The sequence below is a fragment of the Molothrus ater genome, chromosome 22 (assembly GCF_012460135.2).
Source record: "Molothrus ater isolate BHLD 08-10-18 breed brown headed cowbird chromosome 22, BPBGC_Mater_1.1, whole genome shotgun sequence".
NCBI classification, from domain to species: domain Eukaryota; kingdom Metazoa; phylum Chordata; class Aves; order Passeriformes; family Icteridae; genus Molothrus; species Molothrus ater.
The window spans coordinates 6,380,750-6,400,735 of NC_050499.2; the positions used below are offsets into that span (position 1 = coordinate 6,380,750).

At 46.0% G+C, this 19,986-nt stretch overlaps 1 protein-coding gene across 1 annotated transcript; it reads right to left on the reverse strand.

Moving 5' to 3' along the window:
* Positions 1 to 316: 316 nt before the first annotated feature.
* POU2AF1 (POU class 2 homeobox associating factor 1) lies at positions 317 to 11,727 on the reverse strand. The gene is made up of 5 exons (XM_036397601.1): positions 11,632 to 11,727; positions 3,259 to 3,386; positions 2,392 to 2,434; positions 2,042 to 2,313; positions 317 to 631 (listed from the first exon to the last, which is right to left on the reverse strand). Exons 1-5 carry the CDS (start codon positions 11,645 to 11,647, stop codon positions 317 to 319), a joined length of 774 nt encoding a protein of 257 aa, XP_036253494.1. The 5' UTR covers positions 11,648 to 11,727.
* Positions 11,728 to 19,986: the final 8,259 nt, after the last annotated feature.

Below are 19,986 nucleotides of genomic sequence, written 5' to 3' on the forward strand. Positions count from 1 at the left end.
TGAATCGGGTTTGCCAACATTTAGGAACAATTGTACCCTCACCAAATGCTACAGCTGGCTGTGGCTACAGTGGAATCTGTCATTTTGAGGCCACGAGGGTGAAAATCACCTTGTGCTGGTGCTGAGCACAAGTGTGCAGCATCCAAACCTGCCTGGGAGAGGCAGCAGGAGCTGGGACAGCAGAGGAACCTTGTGCTGGGCGCCAGGACAAAGCAAATTTCCCTCACCACACAAATCACAGCGTGCTAAAACTCCCACCCCACCCTGCCTGATCCAAAACCCACTGAGCTGCTGGGTGGAGCTCCAGACGTGCAACCTAAATCCCTTCAACAGAGAGAGCATGGCTCAACACGTACGTATCATTGTCCTCATCTTCCAGCAGCAGCTTCTCGATGGGCAGGGCGCCGATGGCTCTCCGGGCATCCTCCAGCTCCTGCGGGGCTGGCTCGGGGATGGAGATGGGCACGGGCACCAGCTGGGGCCCAGGGAAGGAGGAGGAGGAGGCTGCAGGGTACTGCAGGCTGGAGGCTGGCAGGGCAGACAGGGGCTGTGCCCACGGGAAGTAGGGCAGGGGCGGCTGCTGCTCCGTCACCTCCAGCGGTGGCACCACGGCCGGGGTGCTGCTGCGGGGCTGGGAGGGGACAGAGACACAGCAAAGTGAGACAAGCAGGGTGGTACTCACTGCTGGGGAAGGTGAAACAGGAAAGCCTTAGCAATGTGATTGCCTGGCAAAAGGTTTGGAGAATATGGAAACTATAATTGAAGTGAAAGCAAGCTTTGAGATCCCTCAGTTACTGAACAACTGGAAAACAATGGTGTGGCTGCTGAAGGTGATCCCCTTTTGATGGAACAACACCCTCTGCTTGCAGACAGGCCCAAGGGGCAGAGCAGATCCTGCAGCTTGGCAGAAGGGGCCCAAAGAGGAGTTTTTAGGGTTTAAAATGTAACACAGGATGGTGATGTAATGATTCTTATAGGCTGTATGGGAATGCTGTAGGATTTGTGTATTGTACTAGATTGGTTAGTGAGAATTAGAATATTCAGCACAGAAGAAGATTTATGGTGCTGTAACGGGAACGTCATGCTCTCATTCTCTTTTACTCTCTCTCTCTCTCTCTGTCTCTCATCCTCTCTCCCCTCTCTTCTCTCAGTCCTGCTCCAGCTGTGCCTGGCAGCTCCCAGCAGGGCCCTGCACTTGGCCCTTTGCAATAAACCCCAAGTTCCACAACCTGGCTTCTGAGATCTCTCATCTTCATCCATCCTGACCATCCTACCCCCGACACTTCTACAACTCATGTGTTTCTCTGAGCAGAGAGAGACATCATTCTCTCTTCTAGCATTTCTCCTGGGGAAGGCACTGAGAAAGCTCAGAGAAAGAAGACAAAACAATTCTTATCTCTACTTGCTACCCCTGTTGTTTGGCACATGTGGAATGTGTTATGGAGATTGTCCACCAACAAGGGATTTGTTAATTGGACTCTGGTTGTTTTGGATTGATTGACCAATTAGGTCAAAGCTGTGTTGTCACTGTCTGAAAGGGTCATGGGTTTTTCTTTAGTATAGTTTTAGTATATTATAGTATTATTACAACACATCTTTTTTCCCTGCTCAAACCATATTCCTGTCCTGGCAACTACATGGCATAGATTGAAAGACACACAACATTACAGTAATTAAATAAATTAGCCTAACTCCACCCACCCCACAGCTCTTGCTAGAAGGTAGGAATTAATGTAATTTTCAGCTTGGTGCTTTTGACTTACTGCAAAATTGGTGATGAGAGGCTGGGAAGTGTAAGTGAGGATAGAGAAGGGTCCCACCAGGGTGTAGCTGGAAAAGGTTGTGAATTTGCCTGATTCCAGTACAACACAACTTTTTTGCCCTGCTCAAACCATATTCCTGTCCTGGCAACTACGTGGCATGGATGCAAAGACACACAACATTACAGTAATTAAATAAATCAGCCTAACTCCACCCACCCCACAGCTCTTGCTAGAAGGAGGGAAATAACATCATTTCCATCTTGGTGCTTTTGACTTACTGCAAAATTGGTGATGAGAGGCTGGGAAGTGTAAGTGAGGACAGAGGAGGGTCCCACCAGGGTGTAGCTGGGACACACAGGCTGGACGTACATATCTGCTGAGTAGGGACAGCTGCCAGCCTCGTGGGACACGTAGTCAGGGTAAGGGCTCCACTGAGCCAGGGGCTGCAGGGGGGTGCCAGGGGCCTGGGGGATCCATCCAGAGGCCACAGCTCCTTCCTCTGGGCCAGGCAGAGCAGGGGCAGCAGTGTCCATGTCAATGCAAGGCTGGCCTGGAAAACAGGACAGGATCAAAGCCCAGCTCAGCACAGTCTTCCCTGGAGAGCCCCAGAGGGTCAGGGATACTTTACCCATGGCTGAGTAGGAAGGGACTGGCTGATGGGGCAGAACAACCTGGAAGAGAGAAGAAAAAAATAAAAATCAGAGGTGAAGCCCATCAGCATTATATTCAATCCCACAGAGCATTCTAGGTATTATCAGCTCATTATCAATGCCAGGGGCTGAACTCTTCTGGCCCCCACACAAGGGCCAGAGAGTTGAACCTGACAGCCAGGACACACCACCCCAAACACCCACAAACCCCTCAGCTCAAGGGGATCTTATAGTGTGTTTAAATCTCATGTAGCAAAGAGAAAAACTAAAAATCAGAGGTGAAGCCCATCAGCGTTAAATTCAGTCCCACAGAGCATTCCAGGTATTATCAGCTGGTTATCAATGCCAGGGTCTGAGCTCTCCCACCCCACACAAGAGCCAGAAGAACTGACCCTGACAGCCAGGACACACCACCCCAAACACCCTCAGCTCAAGGGGACCCTCAAGTGTGTTTAAATCTCATGTAGCAGAGAGAATTCCCCTCCAGAGAGGAGCCAGCCAAGCTGCTGCCTGCTGGGAGGGCAAATCCCGGCTGAAAAGAAGCAGCAAACAGCCAGGGATGGCTGGGGATGGTTTCTTGCTGCCTCCCTCCCGAGCCGTTTTCAGTCCCCAGCAATCAGATCCTGCCAAGTGCAAAGCACTTCCCCTTTCCATTAAGTGGTGGAAGGCGCTCAGCACATCAAAGCACCCCAGCTAAAGAGATATCAATGGCATTAACAGGTAACAGCAGGGCCTTCCAAATGCTTTAGAGATGCAAAGGTTTCTTTCCTTGGCTCAGTAGTGCTGGGGCTGGGCAAGCACTGAGCTCCCGAGGGAGAATTTTCCTCCCGTTTGCTTCTCCCTACCGTTGTAGCTGCAGTTGCACTGGAATTCTGGACATTGCCCCTTTTCCTCTTCAGCAGCTCCTTCACTGGCTCCTTCACTCGGACACCTTGGTAGGGGCGAGGCTGTGGCTGCTGGTCTGGGGCAGAAGCTGAGGAAAAAAGAAAAAGGAATTAAAAATTTACTTAACATTTATTTTCCTCTCAGGGATCCCAGATTCCCCACGGCAGCCTGGTGGCTGTAGCAGAACACATTCGTTTTATTCTTCTTTAAATTTATTTTATTCTTCCTTTCCTTTGTGTCCCTCAGTGCCACTGACCTGCAGAGCAGCTTCACACACTCCCCAAAAGGAAAATCAGACCAAATATACCCAAAAAGGGACACACCAGAATTGTTGGCCAGGCAGGGACATAAAAAAGCAGAGATTAAATATTTAAAAGAAATAGATTCACTGTTTAGGCAGAAGCTATAAAAACAACCCAAATCAAGAAAACATCCTCACTTGAAAAACCATTTAAACATCATTAATTTGACTTAAATATCTCATTTTGAGGTCAGGCAGGTGCTGAACTCCCAACTAGACCAGAGTTGTATTTCAGTCCCAGGAGGTTGATGAACAGGAGACAACACATGACAGATCTTACACCCAAAAACCTCCCAGCTCCCACCCATAAATCTGCTCCATTTTGAAGAATTAAGTTTACAGCCAGAATTTTAAATTTAATTAAGAATTAATTTGAAAATTTAAGTGTACAGCTCCAAAAGCCTCTCCCAAAGCCATGTGAGCAGCAAAAGCAGGGGAAGCACATTTCTGCCAGAGCCAGAATTAACAGCTCATATTTTACTGGAGTGTTTGAGGGAATCGATAGCAGAAGGAAAGCAGGGATATCAAAGCCTGCTGTTTGTAAAGGCACCGATAGCAGAGGTGGCTGCCTGCCCCTTCCACTGCACTTGGATGTGTAAATACAGAAATTGATAAGTTTTCCATTTTTAACGATTGGAACTGGCCCTTGGTGTTGAGGTACAGGTGGGTGTCCAGCTCCAATCTGGATTTTAAACTATTATTCCACCCCAGGAGCATTTATTTAGATTCACATCCTACAAGAATGAATCATTTCACTTCAGATCATCTCTCCCAGCTACATTTAATTCTGAGCACACTGAGATGTTTCTGTTGCACCTTCCAGGGAGGAGGAAAATGGAGTTCTAAATCCAGAGATCATAAATCCACCACAAAAATTACTTAACGGAATAAACGTTTCTGCTCTAATTTCTTTTCAAAAATACTTTTTCCCCTTCAGCTTGGCTCTTCTATTAACTCATTATACATAATTTAATTATGAAATCTTGATTGGCCACTATAAATCCTTTTAGGATTAGACAGGACTCCATTTATGCACTGAATGTTGCCTTTGTTATGCACATTAAGGAAATATTTTACTTTCAATCAGTAGTTGAAGCAAAGATGATTTTCCAGCCTTTGCCTGATCTACCTTTGCTTTCTGTGCACATCCTTTGTGGCTCTTTAAATCAGGTTTCTTGCATTCCCATGAATCCTGTGGCTTTCAAAATGAAATTTTAAAAGAGAATAAAGGTTCTTCAAGTCTCCATACAAACACCCACAAGGGCTTTTAATACGATTCACATTTTGCTTTTTCAATTTAGTAGGCATTAATTTATTTGAGTGCAAATAATAAAGAGTTCTGGTGTTCTTGGTGCGCATGAAAACGTCAACTCCACAAATCTGGAGTGGCAGAAATGAACATTTTGGGGAGTTTCTCATCCCCAACTCATAAAGGGCCTCCCTGCAGAATTAGGGTGGGGAAGGATGGTGGTTTCTGCTCCAGGTTTGGGGGATGGGAAAGAAGAAATTTACTGTAAAAGCTGACAAATATACCTATTCAGAGTTTCCGGTGTAAGTAAGCAGAGTAACCAAAAAAGAAAAAAAAAATAAAGAGAAAAAAAAAATTTTAAAAACCAAAGTCTGCAGATCATATTTCGGTTCCCCCAAGCTGACCTCCAGAAATAAAAATAATGTGAGCACAGCTGCTTTTCCACTGCTCAGGGGCCTGTGGGGTCTGAGCATCACAGACAGACCACAGCAAAATGGCTTTGGGGCTTCAGGGTGCAATTCCTCATCGAGCTGAAGACACATGGCCAGTTACAAATATCAGCATTTGGAGGAATGATGACAACTAAAATATCTTTGTAAATTAAGAACCTGGATTTAGTCATCCTTATAGAAAGGTTTTAACAAACTGTGAAGCTGTCTTGGACCAGGATTCCATTTTATTTTAATTTTAGTCGCGAGAGCCCAAGTTCCTTTCGATAAAATGGAGCTAAAGGAGATAAAGGAATAGCAGCAGTGTCCTGTCTGGTCTCCTGCAATTCCAGGACCACAGAACACCCACATGATGCAGGCACATTTTGATTTTCACCTGCTCTGTGAAGCTGGGGCAGTTTGAGACATCCCCAGTCGAGGAAGAAGAGAAGGAATCCAAACCCAACCCCTTTGCAATGATTTCCACATTTCACTGGGGCCCATTTCAAAGCTTTGGCCCGGCTGCCTCCAGCCCTGGTGTGTGCTCAGCCCCAGGCTCCCTCCATCAATGTTATCACCTGATGTATTTGCTAAAAGTCCACAAAAGCCTTGAAGACTTGTGGGCAATCTTTAAAAGCTGCTGCTGAACACCAGAGCTGCTGGAAAGGCACCAAATGGCTCAAAACATCAAATGAGGGCAGCAGGAAGATGTTGGGTTCCAGACCACGCTGCAGCTCAGCCTGGAAGCACCCAAAAATGTTCCAAGGGATCTGCCACTCTCAATCTATGCAGATACAGACTGCATAAATACCTCAAAAATATTGATCTGGATCACTGAAGGGGTGTCAGGGACAGCCAAAGGTGATACAGAGACTTCATCATCAGAAGGCACAAAGAGCACTTTAGAAATCTACAGTTCTTATGGAAATGATGGTGGATCTAGGACCTGGTTGCCCTTTAGGAATCTTCTCTCACACTATTGGTGAACTGTGAATAGCACACTCTGGAGAGCCAGATCTATAAACGACAGTTACAGAAAAAGAGATAATAATTGTTTTAATTCTTTCTCTGAGCTTTCTCCCAGCTTCTCAGGAAAATCCTGGGAGAACCATGTCTGTCTGTTCAGAGGATATGTGACTACCACAGGAGGGAAAGCACGCCAGGACATCACCAAAAATGCAATCTCTGTCCTCCCCCCCTGCATTTTGGTTTAACCATTGCAGAAACGGGAGGGAAGAGAGGCAGAGCAGCTGCTGGAAGGGTGCGGGCAGCGAAGCGCGGACAGTTCCAGATCACTGAGCTTCACCCAGCAGGGCTGCCCCTCACACACACTCACTCACTCACACACACAGAGGAGCTGCAGCTCGCTCTCAGCCTCCCAGCCAAGGCACTGCCATTTCCCAGCAGGCAGATTTCACTTTGAACCACCCTGCTGGTCCTGCAGCAGCGTCCTGCTGTAGCCGTGCTACAGAGCCCCATGTCTGTGCACAGCTCCACGGTATCAGAGGCTAATTAATTACTTTATTATACTATATTACACTATATTGCACTATATTGCACTATATTGCACTAACAAGAACTATCACTAACTAACTAACTAGAAAACCCATGATTCCTGCCCGAGAGTCCCAACACGCAGACGTGGATCCAATTTTGGTCGGTGAATCCAAAACAGCATCACCAAATCCAAGCAATCACCTCAGGTAAACAACCTCCAGAACAAATTCCACATGAGCACAAACACAGCAGCAGCAAATAAGAATTGCTTTGATCATTCTTTTCTCTGCTTCTCTCAGGAGAATCCTGAGAAAACGAAATCTCTGTTCAGAGGCCATGTGAACACCACACCACTGCTCCCTCTCACAGATTTCTGTGCTCACAACCACGTGATAAAATAATCAATTGATCAGTGTTAACACTGCAAATAGTTTCTCCTTTTTTTTCTCCTCTCACCCTCCACTGTAATAAAGAATTGAAAAGAAGCCCAGTAGTTTCTCTTGTTTGCAGTAACACTAAAAAGCAATCGCTGACTGCAAGTAACAAGAAAAATTTAGATTTCAATTAGCAAAGCCCTGAGTTAATGGCTTGGATATTGGAGACCAAATCACATTTTTATCAGACACAGTGAACTTTGGCTAATAAAAGAAGAAAGAGGCTTCGTTTCATAGGCTTGTGTGCTTAGAGTCAAATCAAAACCTTTTTACCTCCAAGCCCATTGCAAAGGAATCAACACTGGTCATGATCCTGTCCTTATTTCCTGGCTAATTAAAGTTTCCCTCAAAAAACCCCAGGGTGATCTTTATCTCTGCTTTGTGGTCAGTCCATTCTTCATTTGACAGAAGAATATTTTAGATATTAATGCCCAATATCTTCAAGTGTTGGAAGATTTTCCAGGAATCAAAGGAGCCTTGGATTCAGGCAAATCCATGTCCCATGTTGTTCTTGAGGAATGCTTTTGATAACTTTAAAAAGTTATCAAAAAGTTATAACTTTAAAAAGTCCTTTAAAAATTATTTCCTTCACATCTAAAAGGATCTAAATGATTGGAGAGCACTGTGCAGAGCCTACATTTTGCTCCCACACAAGGAAGGTATTTCAGATGAACAAATACAGAGTGGATTTTAGATTTTTCCACTTGGACAGGAACCAAAATCAAGGGGAGACACAAAATGCTGGCTAATCCCTGCTGCTCTGATTATTCTAATTTAAAAAAACAATAAACTTTCAAGTGCCAAATGGGAGTTGGATGCTTTGGCCATGTAGTGGTGAGGGCCACTAAAAATTCTCTGTTTCAGAACAAGAGGAGCCCTGGTGCAAAGGGGAAGCTGAGATAGACAGAAAGTGCCTTTAACCTTAAGTCTCACCCTCAGGTCCCAATTCCTCCCAGCCCATAATACTCTTTCCATTTTAGTAATGCAAGCTTTCCATTTAATTGCTGCTGTGGTCATTCGTAGAGTTTGACACCTGCTTTGCAAAGCATGGATGGGCTCAACTTTTGTGCTATCCCTCTTTCCTGGTGGGGTTTTACCAAAATTAGCACTCACAAGGTGCAGAATGCTGCAGTTTCACCTCTCAGTCTCATTAGCTGATACTTTCAGGGTGGCTCTGTGCAGCCCCACATCTGTTGTGGGCAGAAAAGGTTTTTTATTCACTTTAAAAGCTTTTGGGAAGGGATTTGCAGAGGTGTGAATTCACATCTCTCTGTGGTGAAGGGAATCTGAGCAGCTCAATCTCTGCCAGTGACTGCAGCTGAGCACCCAAAAAACCTGGACACTGGCAAAACCAGCGCCTACATAAGAGATTCCTGCAGAATTAGAAATAATTAGGCTGGAAAAGACCTTTGAGATCATCAAGCCCAAGCTGGTTCCACACTTCGCAGAACACAAATCATTTGTGCGGAAGGAATGTTCGGGTAAATTTAAAAAAAATTCACTACAGAGGTCACAATAGAAGCAAATCAAGAGGAAAAAGCTGGTGCAGGCCATGAATTCCCCATCCCTGAGGGGCTGCTGGGGCTGCTCCTGTTCAGCAGAATCCTGGGGAGCCCCGACCAGTCACTTCTCCTGGGCCGTGGGAGGGGAGGCTTTCGGGCTGAGCCAGCCCCGGGCGCTGAGCGGAACCCAGGGTCCCAGTCCTGCAGGGGAGTCACTGTGCTGTGAGCTGGAACAGCCCCAGCCTGCAGGGCCAGCCTGGCCAGGCTCCCTGCCCAGCAAAGGGGCCCAGCTTGCCTTGTGCTGCTGCAGAAATGTCCCCTGGAGGAGCAGGAAACCACCCTGAGGTGCCCTGAGAATGGCCTCAGGTGAGGTCACCTGCTAACCCTAACCCTAACCCTAACCCTAACCCTAACCCTAACCCTAACCCTCACCTGCTGCTGCAGTCAGTTCTTGTGTCACTTCTGGGTTTTCAGAGGTTCACAGAATGTTCTGAGCTGGGAAGGACCCTCCAGGATCACCTCTCACAGCCATATTTTATGAAAAATCCTTTTGCTGGGATCTTTTCTCCTGAGAAGCCGAGAGGCCTCAGGAACAAAATGCAAACAATGGTTATCTGCTGCTGTGGAATGCAACAGGAGGATCTGGGATTGGGCTCATGTGGTTGTTTCTAATTAATGGCCAATCACAGCCCAGCTGGCTCGGACTCTCTGGTCAAGCACAAGATTTTATTATCATTCTTTTCTATTCCTTGTTGGCCTTCTGATAAAATCCTTTCTTCTATTCTTTTAGTATAGTTTTAGTATATAATTTTCTTTTAATATAATATATATGATAAAATAATAAATCAGCTTTCTGAAACATGGAGTCAAGATTCTCATCTCTTCCCTCGTCCTGAGAACACCACCACAATCGATGACCCCGAGTGAGGAACATTCCCACAATCACCCACTCTGAAGTGAGTGGCCCATACAGAGATTGAACCCAAAACCTTGGTGTTGTCAGCACCAGATGAGTCAAATCTCAGGGTTTCAGTCTGGGAAGTTCCCAGGTCACCTGAGCTGCCTCTGCCTCGATTTCTGTTCCAGAGCAAGGCCACGGCTGGGGAACATCCCTGGGGTCACAGGTGGCCTGAGGCAGGTGCTGCAGGAAACGTGAGCTGGTCACGCTGGCAGGAAACAGGGCTGACACCAGAGGGGACTCTCAGAGCTGCTGGGAACTGCAGCTTCCACTGAAACCTGCGGGATCTGGCACCTGGGACCTGCCCTGGGCTCGGGGCTCACCCAGGGCTCACCCAGGGGTCCCCAGGGCTCACCCAGGATTCCCCTCCTGCCTTCCTTCAAAGCCAACACACTGCAGTGCCTTGGAAAAGCAGCAGCATCCATCAGATTTCCAGCAGTTCCATGTTGGAAAAGGGGATTCTGACAAAACTACAAAAGGAGGGGCATTCAAGCAAGATTCCAAGCAGAATCATCAATCAGATTTCCAGCAGTTCCATGTTGGAAAAGGGAATTCTGACAAAACTACAAAAGGAGGGAGATTCAAGCAAGATTCCAAGCAGAATCATCAATCAGGTTTCCAGCAGTTTCATGTTGGAAAAGAGGATTTTGATAAAACTACAAAAGGAGGGAGATCCAAGCAAGATTCCAAGATTGGAAAAGCAGCAGCATCCATCAGATTTCCAGCAGTTCTGTGGTAGAAAAGGGAATTCTGACAAAACTACAGAAGGAGGGAGATCCAAGGATGAACAAGCTCAAGGGACACTGGCCAGGACTTGTCTACAAATCATTATCAGGGAATGACTGACATCATTTGGTTTGTGATTCCTGCAAGTGTCAAAGGCAAAAAAGCAAAATAAAAATACCAATTCAGTTCCCAATTTCCTCCTACCCAAAGCATTGTTGTTAGCATTGCTTTGTCACTGCAGGAATAAAAAAAAACCCAAACCAAATAAAGCATTCAGGGACTTCTGAGATGGAAGATTAGAATCTGGATTTGGATGTAATCATCTTGCAGTTTTTTCCACATCTTCTCCTGAAAACTGCTCAAAGTGAAGGGGGAAATACAAACAAAACTTCCCAAATACGCATTTGAGCTTCCAAAATGTTCAGCTGAGAAGAAAGAAGGCAGGAAAAAACCAGAGGAAACAGATTTCAAAGCTCACAAAGGCGCATGGTTGGTTTACTACACGCAGTACAACAACCTACAAGCTGAGATAAAAGATGAGTAATGTCAGATAAGTCACTGGCAAGGGGTTAAGAAATTAATTTTTCCACTCAGGTGTGCTGTACCATTGTATGCTAATGGAACAGCATGGTGAGAGGCAAAGGGTGGTGGTACAGGTGCCAAAATGAGCATCCCCTACTGATGACAAGTGAGATATGATGGTGATAAGAGTGAGAATGAAAACCTTGCAAGAAGCAAACACCTACCTGGGGCAGGATCAGTAAACTACTCCAGCAAAGGTGGGCCCAGAGGAGTGAAATTATCTTGAAAACAAGAAAACTGATTTCCTGTAAAGTCATATCTGTATTGCCCTCAACTGCTTTGTTCCTTATCTTTTTAATTAGCTGAAAGAAGTACATATCAAAAAAAAAAAAAAAAGGCACAGAAATAAGATTTCTCACAGGTTTCACTTTTCAAAAGGAAAATTTTCTGCTACGTAACCACCGTACCCTTTGATATAATACCTGCATCCTGTTATTGTTTTTATGAATCATAGTCTTCCACTTGATTCATAGTGATGAAAGCCAACAAAGCAGCCCTGAGCTCATATCCCTGCTGGAAAATGAGCATCACACCTGAGCACCGGCCTCACTGGAGCCATCCCTGAGCATCCCCTCCCCTGCCACCCTCTGCTGATTTATCCCTCAGCACCCTCAGCTGCCACCAGAGGTAGGAGAAGCAAATCAGAGCTCACTTACATTTTTGCCAGTGCATTCTGTGGTGGGATGGAGCTTTTCCCCCCTTTCTTGGCTGAGGATAACTGGGCTGTGAGTGTGTGTGCGTGACTCCTGGGTGGGGATGTGACAAGTGAGGGTCAGGATGTTTCTTTCAGCTTTTTAAAAGCTCAGTGTTCCCGCTGAGCCCTGTGACATCATCACCCCTCCAACCACAGCCACTTCTACATTTTCCCTTTGCTCTCTGCTGCTTCTTCTTCTTCTTCTCCTTCTCCTTCTCCTTCCCCATGCTCAGCAGCTCCTCTGAGGAGATGTTCTGCATACAAAAGGTGTCACCAAGGTGGGTTTGAACGGCCAAAGGTGGAACCTGCCTCTCCTGGGATTTTCACCACAAATTTGCAAAATCAGGGTGAAAGGTTGGGCAGCAGCAAAGGGTCTTTCAGGAAGGTTTTGACCTCTTGTGGCACTAAGGATGATTTTTGCTCAGTTTCTGCTGCTCTGGATGGCACAAACTCTTGTTTTCACACAGCCAAAGCAGCCCCCAGGCCATGCCAGCCTGGCCCTTTAAATGTTCAACCCTTCTAAAACCCAGAATTTGAGACTTTGCTCCTGCCTTATGAGAATCTCAACTCCCCAGGGCCACTAAATTTGAACTTGTGAGGAAACACCTGTAAACACTTCAAGCCCCATTAAGCCAGGGCGTCCTTCATTTAAAAAAGAAACCCCTTTTTTTTCTGTTTTGCTTTTTTCAAAATACAACACTTCCTACCCAGGGAGAAGCAGCCCTTCCAAAAGAGCCTGAAAAGCTGGAGGAAGGCCACAAAAGCCTGGAGAACTTCTTGGCATTAATGACACCATGAACCCAATCCTCTTCCCTCTAAAAATCAAAGCCCTGGGATCAATTTTCACAATTAACACTGACTCAGGAGCTTCATTCCCAGAGAAATGTTTGCTGGAGTTGCACAGTGAGGTCGGGATCTTGTCATTCCCATGTTGCTGTTCAGTTTTCAATCATTCCCCAAAAATTTGCTCTCCCAAATTTCTCTTCCCATAAAAAGAGCAAGGCAGGGTCTGCTGGGGTTTTTGGCCAGGATTCTGCTGAAGGAATTTTTATGTTTTCAGGTGTTTCAGGCAGCTCTTGGGAACAGATCCATTCTGTGAACCATCCCACGACACACCAAACTGCATTTAGTGAGGAAACACGGATTAATCAGGTGAACACTTCATTGTACTCACTCTACTTCAAAGACTTGTCCAAAACCCAAACAAGAAGCAAACCCCAGAGCAAGTGGAGTGGAAAGAATTAAGGGATGTGCCTGTCTGCCCTCCAAAGCAGCCCCGAGCTGCTCTGCTCTCAGGCACCAGGGCATTGTTCAGCCACATTTTGCATATCTGAATTATTGCTGAGTACCAGCCCCACGCTGGGACATCCTCCCTGCTGCTGAAGTGCTTAGTAACAGCTGATACTGCAGAACCAGCCAGCCAGCCTGGGCCAGAGCTCCCTGCCAAGCCAGGAAAAGCCTGAGATTGGTTTCTCTGGAATTTCAGCCACTCCAGGGCACAAAGGAGCCGTGGGCTCTCCTGTCTGTGAGACATCCATGTTGTGTTTCTCCCTAACCTAATGAAACTCCATTTTAGAAAGCTCCTACGTGTGTAGAATTAAGATAATGCAGCAGCACAATCTCTTCCTGGCAAATTCCAGCTGAAAGGCAGGGCCCTGAAGGACAGGGCAATGCCAGGGGGAACTTCTGGAGTTTGGCTGGAGCAAAATTTAGGGGGGTTTGAAGTGTTCTCTGCTGAAGTTTTCTTGTGGATTCTGACAGCACAGAGCTACTGGGACAGAACAAAGTCCAGGATGGAAACCTGACCACAGAATCAGGAATATCTTTATCCCTGTTTCTTTTTGCTGTTCATGTTTCCTAGTAGTACAATTCTCAGTGAAATCCTTCGTGCTTCCCTGCCTGGCTTGTTGGAGGGGTTGTGTGGGGAGAAGAATCTCATTGACAATGTTTGTCAGTGCTGAGCTTTCTGTTCCTGGAAGATTCCCTGCCAGGCAGCACCAGGAAATCATCAATTAGGAGGATCTGACTGAACAAATTGCTCACTCTCAGACTGGTACATTTATTACTTTTGCTATTTACCAGATCACTTCATTTCCCTCAGAGCCTGAATTCAAGAGCTCAGGCAGGACCCTGGGCTGGTTTTTCACCCTGAGAGCTCCCTCTGTGCACACCTGGGTGTGACCGTGCTCACAGGGGTCTGAGGGCGAGAGACCAGGATCTGACTCCATGTTTCAGAAGGCTGATTTATTATTTTATGATATATATTATACTAAAACTATACTAAAAGAATAAAAGAAATTATTTCATCAGAAGGCTGGCTAAGAATAGAAAAAGAAGGAATGATAACAAAGGCTTGTGGCTCAGACAGAGCTGGGCTGTGATTGGCCATTGATTAGAAACAACCACATGAGCCCAATCCCAGCTGCACCTGTTGCATTCCACAGCAGCAGATAACCATTGTTTGCATTTTGTTCTCAGCTTCTCAGGAGGAAAAACCTCAAGGAAAGGATTTTTCAGAGAATGTGTCTGTGCACACCTGGGCCCTGCAGAGCAGCAGCAGCGCAGGCTGAGGTTTGTACACAGCGGGTCTGAGTGCAGCTGAAGGCAGCCCAAAGTAAATATACAGGCTCATAGTAAAAGAATCTGTATGTGCTTATCATCCTGCCCTTAACTGGGCTTTAATTGAGCTTAGAAAAGCTGTGGGTAACATTAAATAACTCAGGATTAAACCGGTTTTCAGGTCTTTTCATCGATAATTTAAAAATACAGAGCCAGGCAGATAAAGTCTTATTGTAATAAACATCTAAAATGAGGAAGTTGCAGAAAAGGGGCATGTTTTCCTCAGATAAAACTGTTTTGGTGGCTGATAATCATCCATTTCCATATATTACACATCGTTTCTAGATTAACTTTTGAAGTGCTTAACAAAGAATCGATCTCCAAAAAGTAACTTCAGTTGTACATTAAGATATGAAGGGCCACATCACCCCACACCAAGGAAAGTAAAAATATGGATTTTCCCTCATTTAATGCATTTTATAAATGCAATTTAGTCAAGCACAATTTATTTATGAGGTGCAAAGGAAGAGACAAAAGTAGAGAGAAAGATCAAAACCATCATATTTGCCTCCTCCTCTGAAAACTCTGCAATTCATGATTCAGGCTTATAAATGTGAACGTAATGATTATAAACTATCAACTTTAGGTCTATAAATAAGTCTGCAGCCTCAAAGCTGTTGCAGACCATCCATCCTTCCCTTTTTTTCATGGCCAACCCTCCCTCCAGCCCCCATCCCTCCTGCCACTGCCTCTCCTCAGCACAGCAGTGCAGATGGAGGCTGAAGTCATGGAGAGAAAGCAGATTTTTGGTGATTTTTGCATCTAAGCTCTCTGCAAAAAACGTGTTTATACTCTGAGCTGATGCTGCTCTTAAGGGGAACTAAAACCAAGAGCCGGCCCTGCTCAGTCTGGTCTGGCCCTGCAAGAATTCTGAGTGACAAATAGAAATATCCCAATGATTTTCTGTCCATGTGAACCTGAGCTTTCATTCACTCCCTCATCTCTCTGATGTTGTCTTCCCAGCCCAGCTCCAGGGAATCAGTGATTTTCTCCCCAAGGTGGATTAATGCTGTTGACAGAAGTGTTGGGTTTTGTTGTTGTTGTGGGGTGTGGGGTTCATTCTCCTTTGTTTTTAAACAAGTCAATATTAACATTTCAATCCTTATGAGAGGTAGGAGTATATAAGGAGTAGTTTGACATTTCAGAAAGCTTTGTGGTCTGCAAGCACAAACATTTACCTTTGAGAACACAAAACCTAAATGAATGAATAGATCTTTGGATGGGTTTGCAGGACAACCATGCCTAGAAAAGGTTCTCATACTCCTTTCCTAATCAAGAGAGAGAATGGAGGAAATGGAAACCTGAGTCTTATTTAAGGCAACAAAATCTGACATAAGACTGGGAAGGATTTGTTATTTCAGATCACAAATTCTACAATCTGTGTCTTTACTTTGTAGCTTGATATTGAAAGGGAAAATATTGCAGGGAACCACCCAGAGGCAGAGCTCAGAGAGGCTGGATGTGCTCCAGCCAGCTGATGTGAATCCATGCCCTGCTTTGGGAGCATCACCGTGCCCTGTTGGGTGAATTCCCCAAGCAAAACCCAAATCCCACCCCTCAGCTCTCCTGGCAGGACTCAGAGCAGGACTGAACCACTCTGGAAGGGATGAGGTGATCAAACAGCAAAATTGCTTTGCTCAAAGTCACCCAAGAAATCTGTGCTAGGGCCAGGAGCTGAGGCCAAATTGTGGGGGAGCCTTGTGAGCAAGGTCCTGCTGATCCTGAGCTTCCCAAGAAGTGCATCACCCTTTCTTTCAGTCCCATAATTAACATTGAAACGAGCGTGGTGCAACAAACTCAGTTTTGTTGGGTTTTTTTCTTCTTCTTCTTTCGTTTTTTAATATCGATATCAGCCTCACACCTCCCACTGCACCCTCTGAAACGAGTTCTGATTCATCCCTCAGCTCTGATAAGGAACAAATGATGCAGCCCTGGGGTGTGCTCAGCACTGGAGATGAAATCCTGGGGCAGAATAAACCACCAGAGCCCTCGCAGGCAGCCAGGAGCTGATCCAGGTCCCCTCCAGGGCTATTCCATGGATCTTTTCACACAATTAATTATCCCTCACATCAGGCACAAAGGGAATAATATGAATTTTTAAAGGGGAAACCCTTCAGAACTCTGCCTGAGCGAAGATATTTCTAAACATCCTCAAGAAAATTCAGAGCAAAAAATTCTGGAGTAAAAAGTTCTGGAGTAACGAGTTCTGGAGAAAAGAGAAAATAAAAACAAAAAAAAATCCAACTCAACCATATTTGCCTGCACTCAGAGAGCTGAGAATTTCCCATCAGCAAGTATTTCTGGGAGTTTTAACACACATCAAGAACTAGAAGAGCTTTTCCCAGGGTTTTTTATCCTTAGGAAATGATCTGGTCCATCCCTGAGCTCCAAGATGCCACCAGTCCACCCCCTCCAAAAAAGCCCAGATGGACACAGAACCACCCCAGCACTTCTGAAAGGTTTAAGAACATAGAAATATTTAAGAATATTTAAATATTAAGGGGATGACTGCTTCACCCCCTCCAAAACAGAACCAGATGGACACAGAACCACCCCAGCACTTCTCAAAGGTTTAAGGACATAGAAATATTTAAGAATGTAGAAATATTTAAGAATGTAGAAATATTTAAGAATGTAGAAATATTTAAGAATACAGAAATATTTAAGAATACAGAAATATTTCTGATACTGTTTGCTGTGATCACCCCCTCCTCTCAGCCCTGCCCTTGCCTCTCCCCTCCTGCTGCTCTCACAGCCCAAGCCCAGCACGGCCTCGGGGCTCTGTCAAAATGAATTTTGCGATCCCCTCAGAGGCTCCTAAAGCACCTGGGCTGAAAGGAGAAGGGGCAGCAGCATCTCTGTGACTTCCCCACCTACAGCAGCATCCCCCTGGTGCTTTTCTGGCCTCCAGAGCCTTGCTCAGCACCACACACGGGGCAGAGCCCCCATCCCAAGAGATCTGCTGGGAAATGACGGGCACAGAGCTGCCCCCAAACACAGAGAAATGACAGAAATCAATCACAAACCATTCACTGAGGGAAAACAGGGTTAAGGCTATCACTGAAAGGCTCTGGGAGCTGCCAGGGTGAGTCCTCAGGGGAGCCTGGGCTGGGAAATAAACCCAGCACAAAGTTCCACCTTCCCTCTGGGCTCGCAGACTTTGCCCGTCTTGCATTGAATGAACAAAGATTTTTTTGCCCAAAAATATTTTGCTCCTTCTTTGCCAAGTCTGCCAAAGCCCAGCAGGATTTTTAGGGTTTTTTAAGGGGTTTTTAATGGCGTCTTTCTCCTCTCAGAGCAGAACTGAAGGGCAGGGAAGGTGTAACATGAACTCAGGGCTGCTTCTCACGCCCTACATTCGCCATTCGCAGAAGAGGCTTTCATTCCCAATTCCTGTTACTGCTGACACCAATCTGCCTTCTGAGAACAGCACCTTTGACTGAAGCACACCAAGGCAAGCCCTAGGAGGGCATTTTGGAGCTCACCCTCTGTGTGCTCAGCTCACACAGTGCAACAAACCCATCCCAAAGCCTTCCAGAAAAGCCACACTCAGCCGAGCCCTGTGCCCAACCCAGCACAGCAGCCCAGGGGCTCCAGCACCTCCTTCCACACTCAAATACTGGCCCAGGCTTGCCAAAACTGGCCCAGGCTTGCCAAAATCAGGGCAAAAGCAAAATCAGGGCAAAAGCAAAATCAGGGCGAAAGGTTGGGCAGCAGCAAAGGGTCTTTCAGGAAGGTTTTGACCTCTTGTGGCACTAAGGATGATTTTTGCTCACATTCTGCTGCTCTGGATGGCACAAACTCTTGTTTCCACACAGCCAAAGCAGCCCCCAGGCTATGCCAGCCTTTAAACACTCAGCATTTCCTCAAGACAATGGTGGTTGATATTTCACTATCAGGTCAGAAAATCAAGCTGCTTCATTTATCACACATTGACTCCGAACATCGACTCTGCCACCAAGGCAAAAGTTCAAACCCACACCGAGTCACAAGCAGAGTCAAATCCCCTTTGTCTGGCACCTTTTGGAAAACAATCATGCTGAGAGCACCCTCTGAGCACGAGAGCTTTGAGGGGGGACAGGACCCAGCAGCTTTGGCAGCATCCCCTGCCTGCCTTGCCCCAAATCCCTGCAGAGGGGTGGGCAGAGAGCTGCAGAGAACAATAGCGAGCTCGGAGTGTACACAGCAGCTCCCCTGCTTTCATTTACTTTTCTGTGGTCTCCTCCAAACCTCTGGGAAAGCCCCCTGAGGGTGCAGCTGCTGCTGAAAGCTCGGGAGGTTTACTTTTCCCAGGACATGAGGAGTGGGAGGGCTTGGACAGCTCTGCCTGCGGGGCTGACCCCGGAGCCCGGCTCATCTCTGCTCTCAGATTATTGCTCGGCTCGGTCCTTTAAGGCTCCACTAGGAAGCGGGGGGAGAGGGGAAATAGGAGAAGTTTTGTGTTTTTACTCACTCCATTGTGTTTTACTCACTCCATTGTACTTTACTCACTCCACTGTGTTTTACTCACTCCATTGTGTTTTACTCACTCCATTGTACTTTACTCACTCTATTGTGTTTTACTCACTCCATTGTGTTTTACTCACTCCATTGTACTTTACTCACTCCACTGTGTTTTACTCACTCCATTGTGTTTTACTCACTCCATTGTACTTTACTCACTCTATTGTGTTTTTACTCACTCCACTGTGTTTTATTCACTCCACTGTGCTTTACTCACTCCACTGTGCTTTACTCCATTGTATTTTACTCCATTTGTGTTTTACTCACTCTATTGTGCTTTTACTCACTCCATTGTGTTTTACTCACTCCTTTTGTGTTTTACTCACTCCACTGTGTTTTACTCCATTGTATTTTACTCCATTTGTGTTTTTACTCACTCCACTGTGTTTTACTCACTCCACTGTGTTTTACTCACTCTACTGTGTTTTACTCCATTGTATTTTACTCCATTTGTGTTTTACTCACTCCATTTGTGTTTTACTCACTCCATTGTACTTTACTCACTCCATTGTGTTTTACTCACTCCGTAGATGTTCCCCTCCATTTCTGCTGTAGCTGTGGTAGTGTTTGATCAAAACAGCAAATTCCTGGCCTCAAAAAGCAGCCACAGCCCCTTCAGTCACCTTCTCTGCCCTGCAACAGTCACAGAGAGAAGGGCATGAGGCAAATGGGCATTTTGGGGTTTAAAACAGCTCCTGCTCTGAGGAGAAAGTCTCAGCTCCCTGTCAGGGTGGATGTGATCTGCAGCTCCTGCAGGGCAAAGCTTCCAGCTCAGAACAGCCCCGAGCCAGCCCAGCCTTGGGGCAGAGGTGTTTAACAGCATTCAAAGCACCCGACTCGATTTTCTGCCACAAAAAACCCCTGGGACACCGAATCCCACCCAGCGCTGAGCCAGAGCCCAGAGCATCCCCACGACCCCAGCCAGAGCCGCCTCCTCCTCCTCCTCCTCCTCCTCCTCCTTCTCCTCCTCCTCACTGTCATTGTCCCCAGACTCCAGCAGGAACAATAAAAAAATTCCAAATGACAAATAACAAACTCCAAAGCTCAAGCAAAAGCCATAATTTAGCTAAAACCAGAAGTTTTGCAGTCGGCATTTATATATTTATATAAAAATTAATTTATCTTAACAGAATTGCATTCCTTGGGTGAAGCTGCCACCTGCTGGTCCCCTCCCTGCTGCTGCTGCTGATTAAGT

What these genes read in the sequence shown, in the direction of transcription:
- POU2AF1 (XM_036397601.1), bottom strand. An exon ending in GTGCAACTGCAGCTACAACG is followed by an intron (nt 2,435 to 3,258) that starts GTAGGGAGAAGC and finishes TCTCTCTTCCAG; the next exon opens with GTTGTTCTGCCCCATCAGCC. An exon ending in CCCTTCCTACTCAGCCATGG is followed by an intron (nt 2,314 to 2,391) that starts GTAAAGTATCCC and finishes CCTGTTTTCCAG; the next exon opens with GCCAGCCTTGCATTGACATG.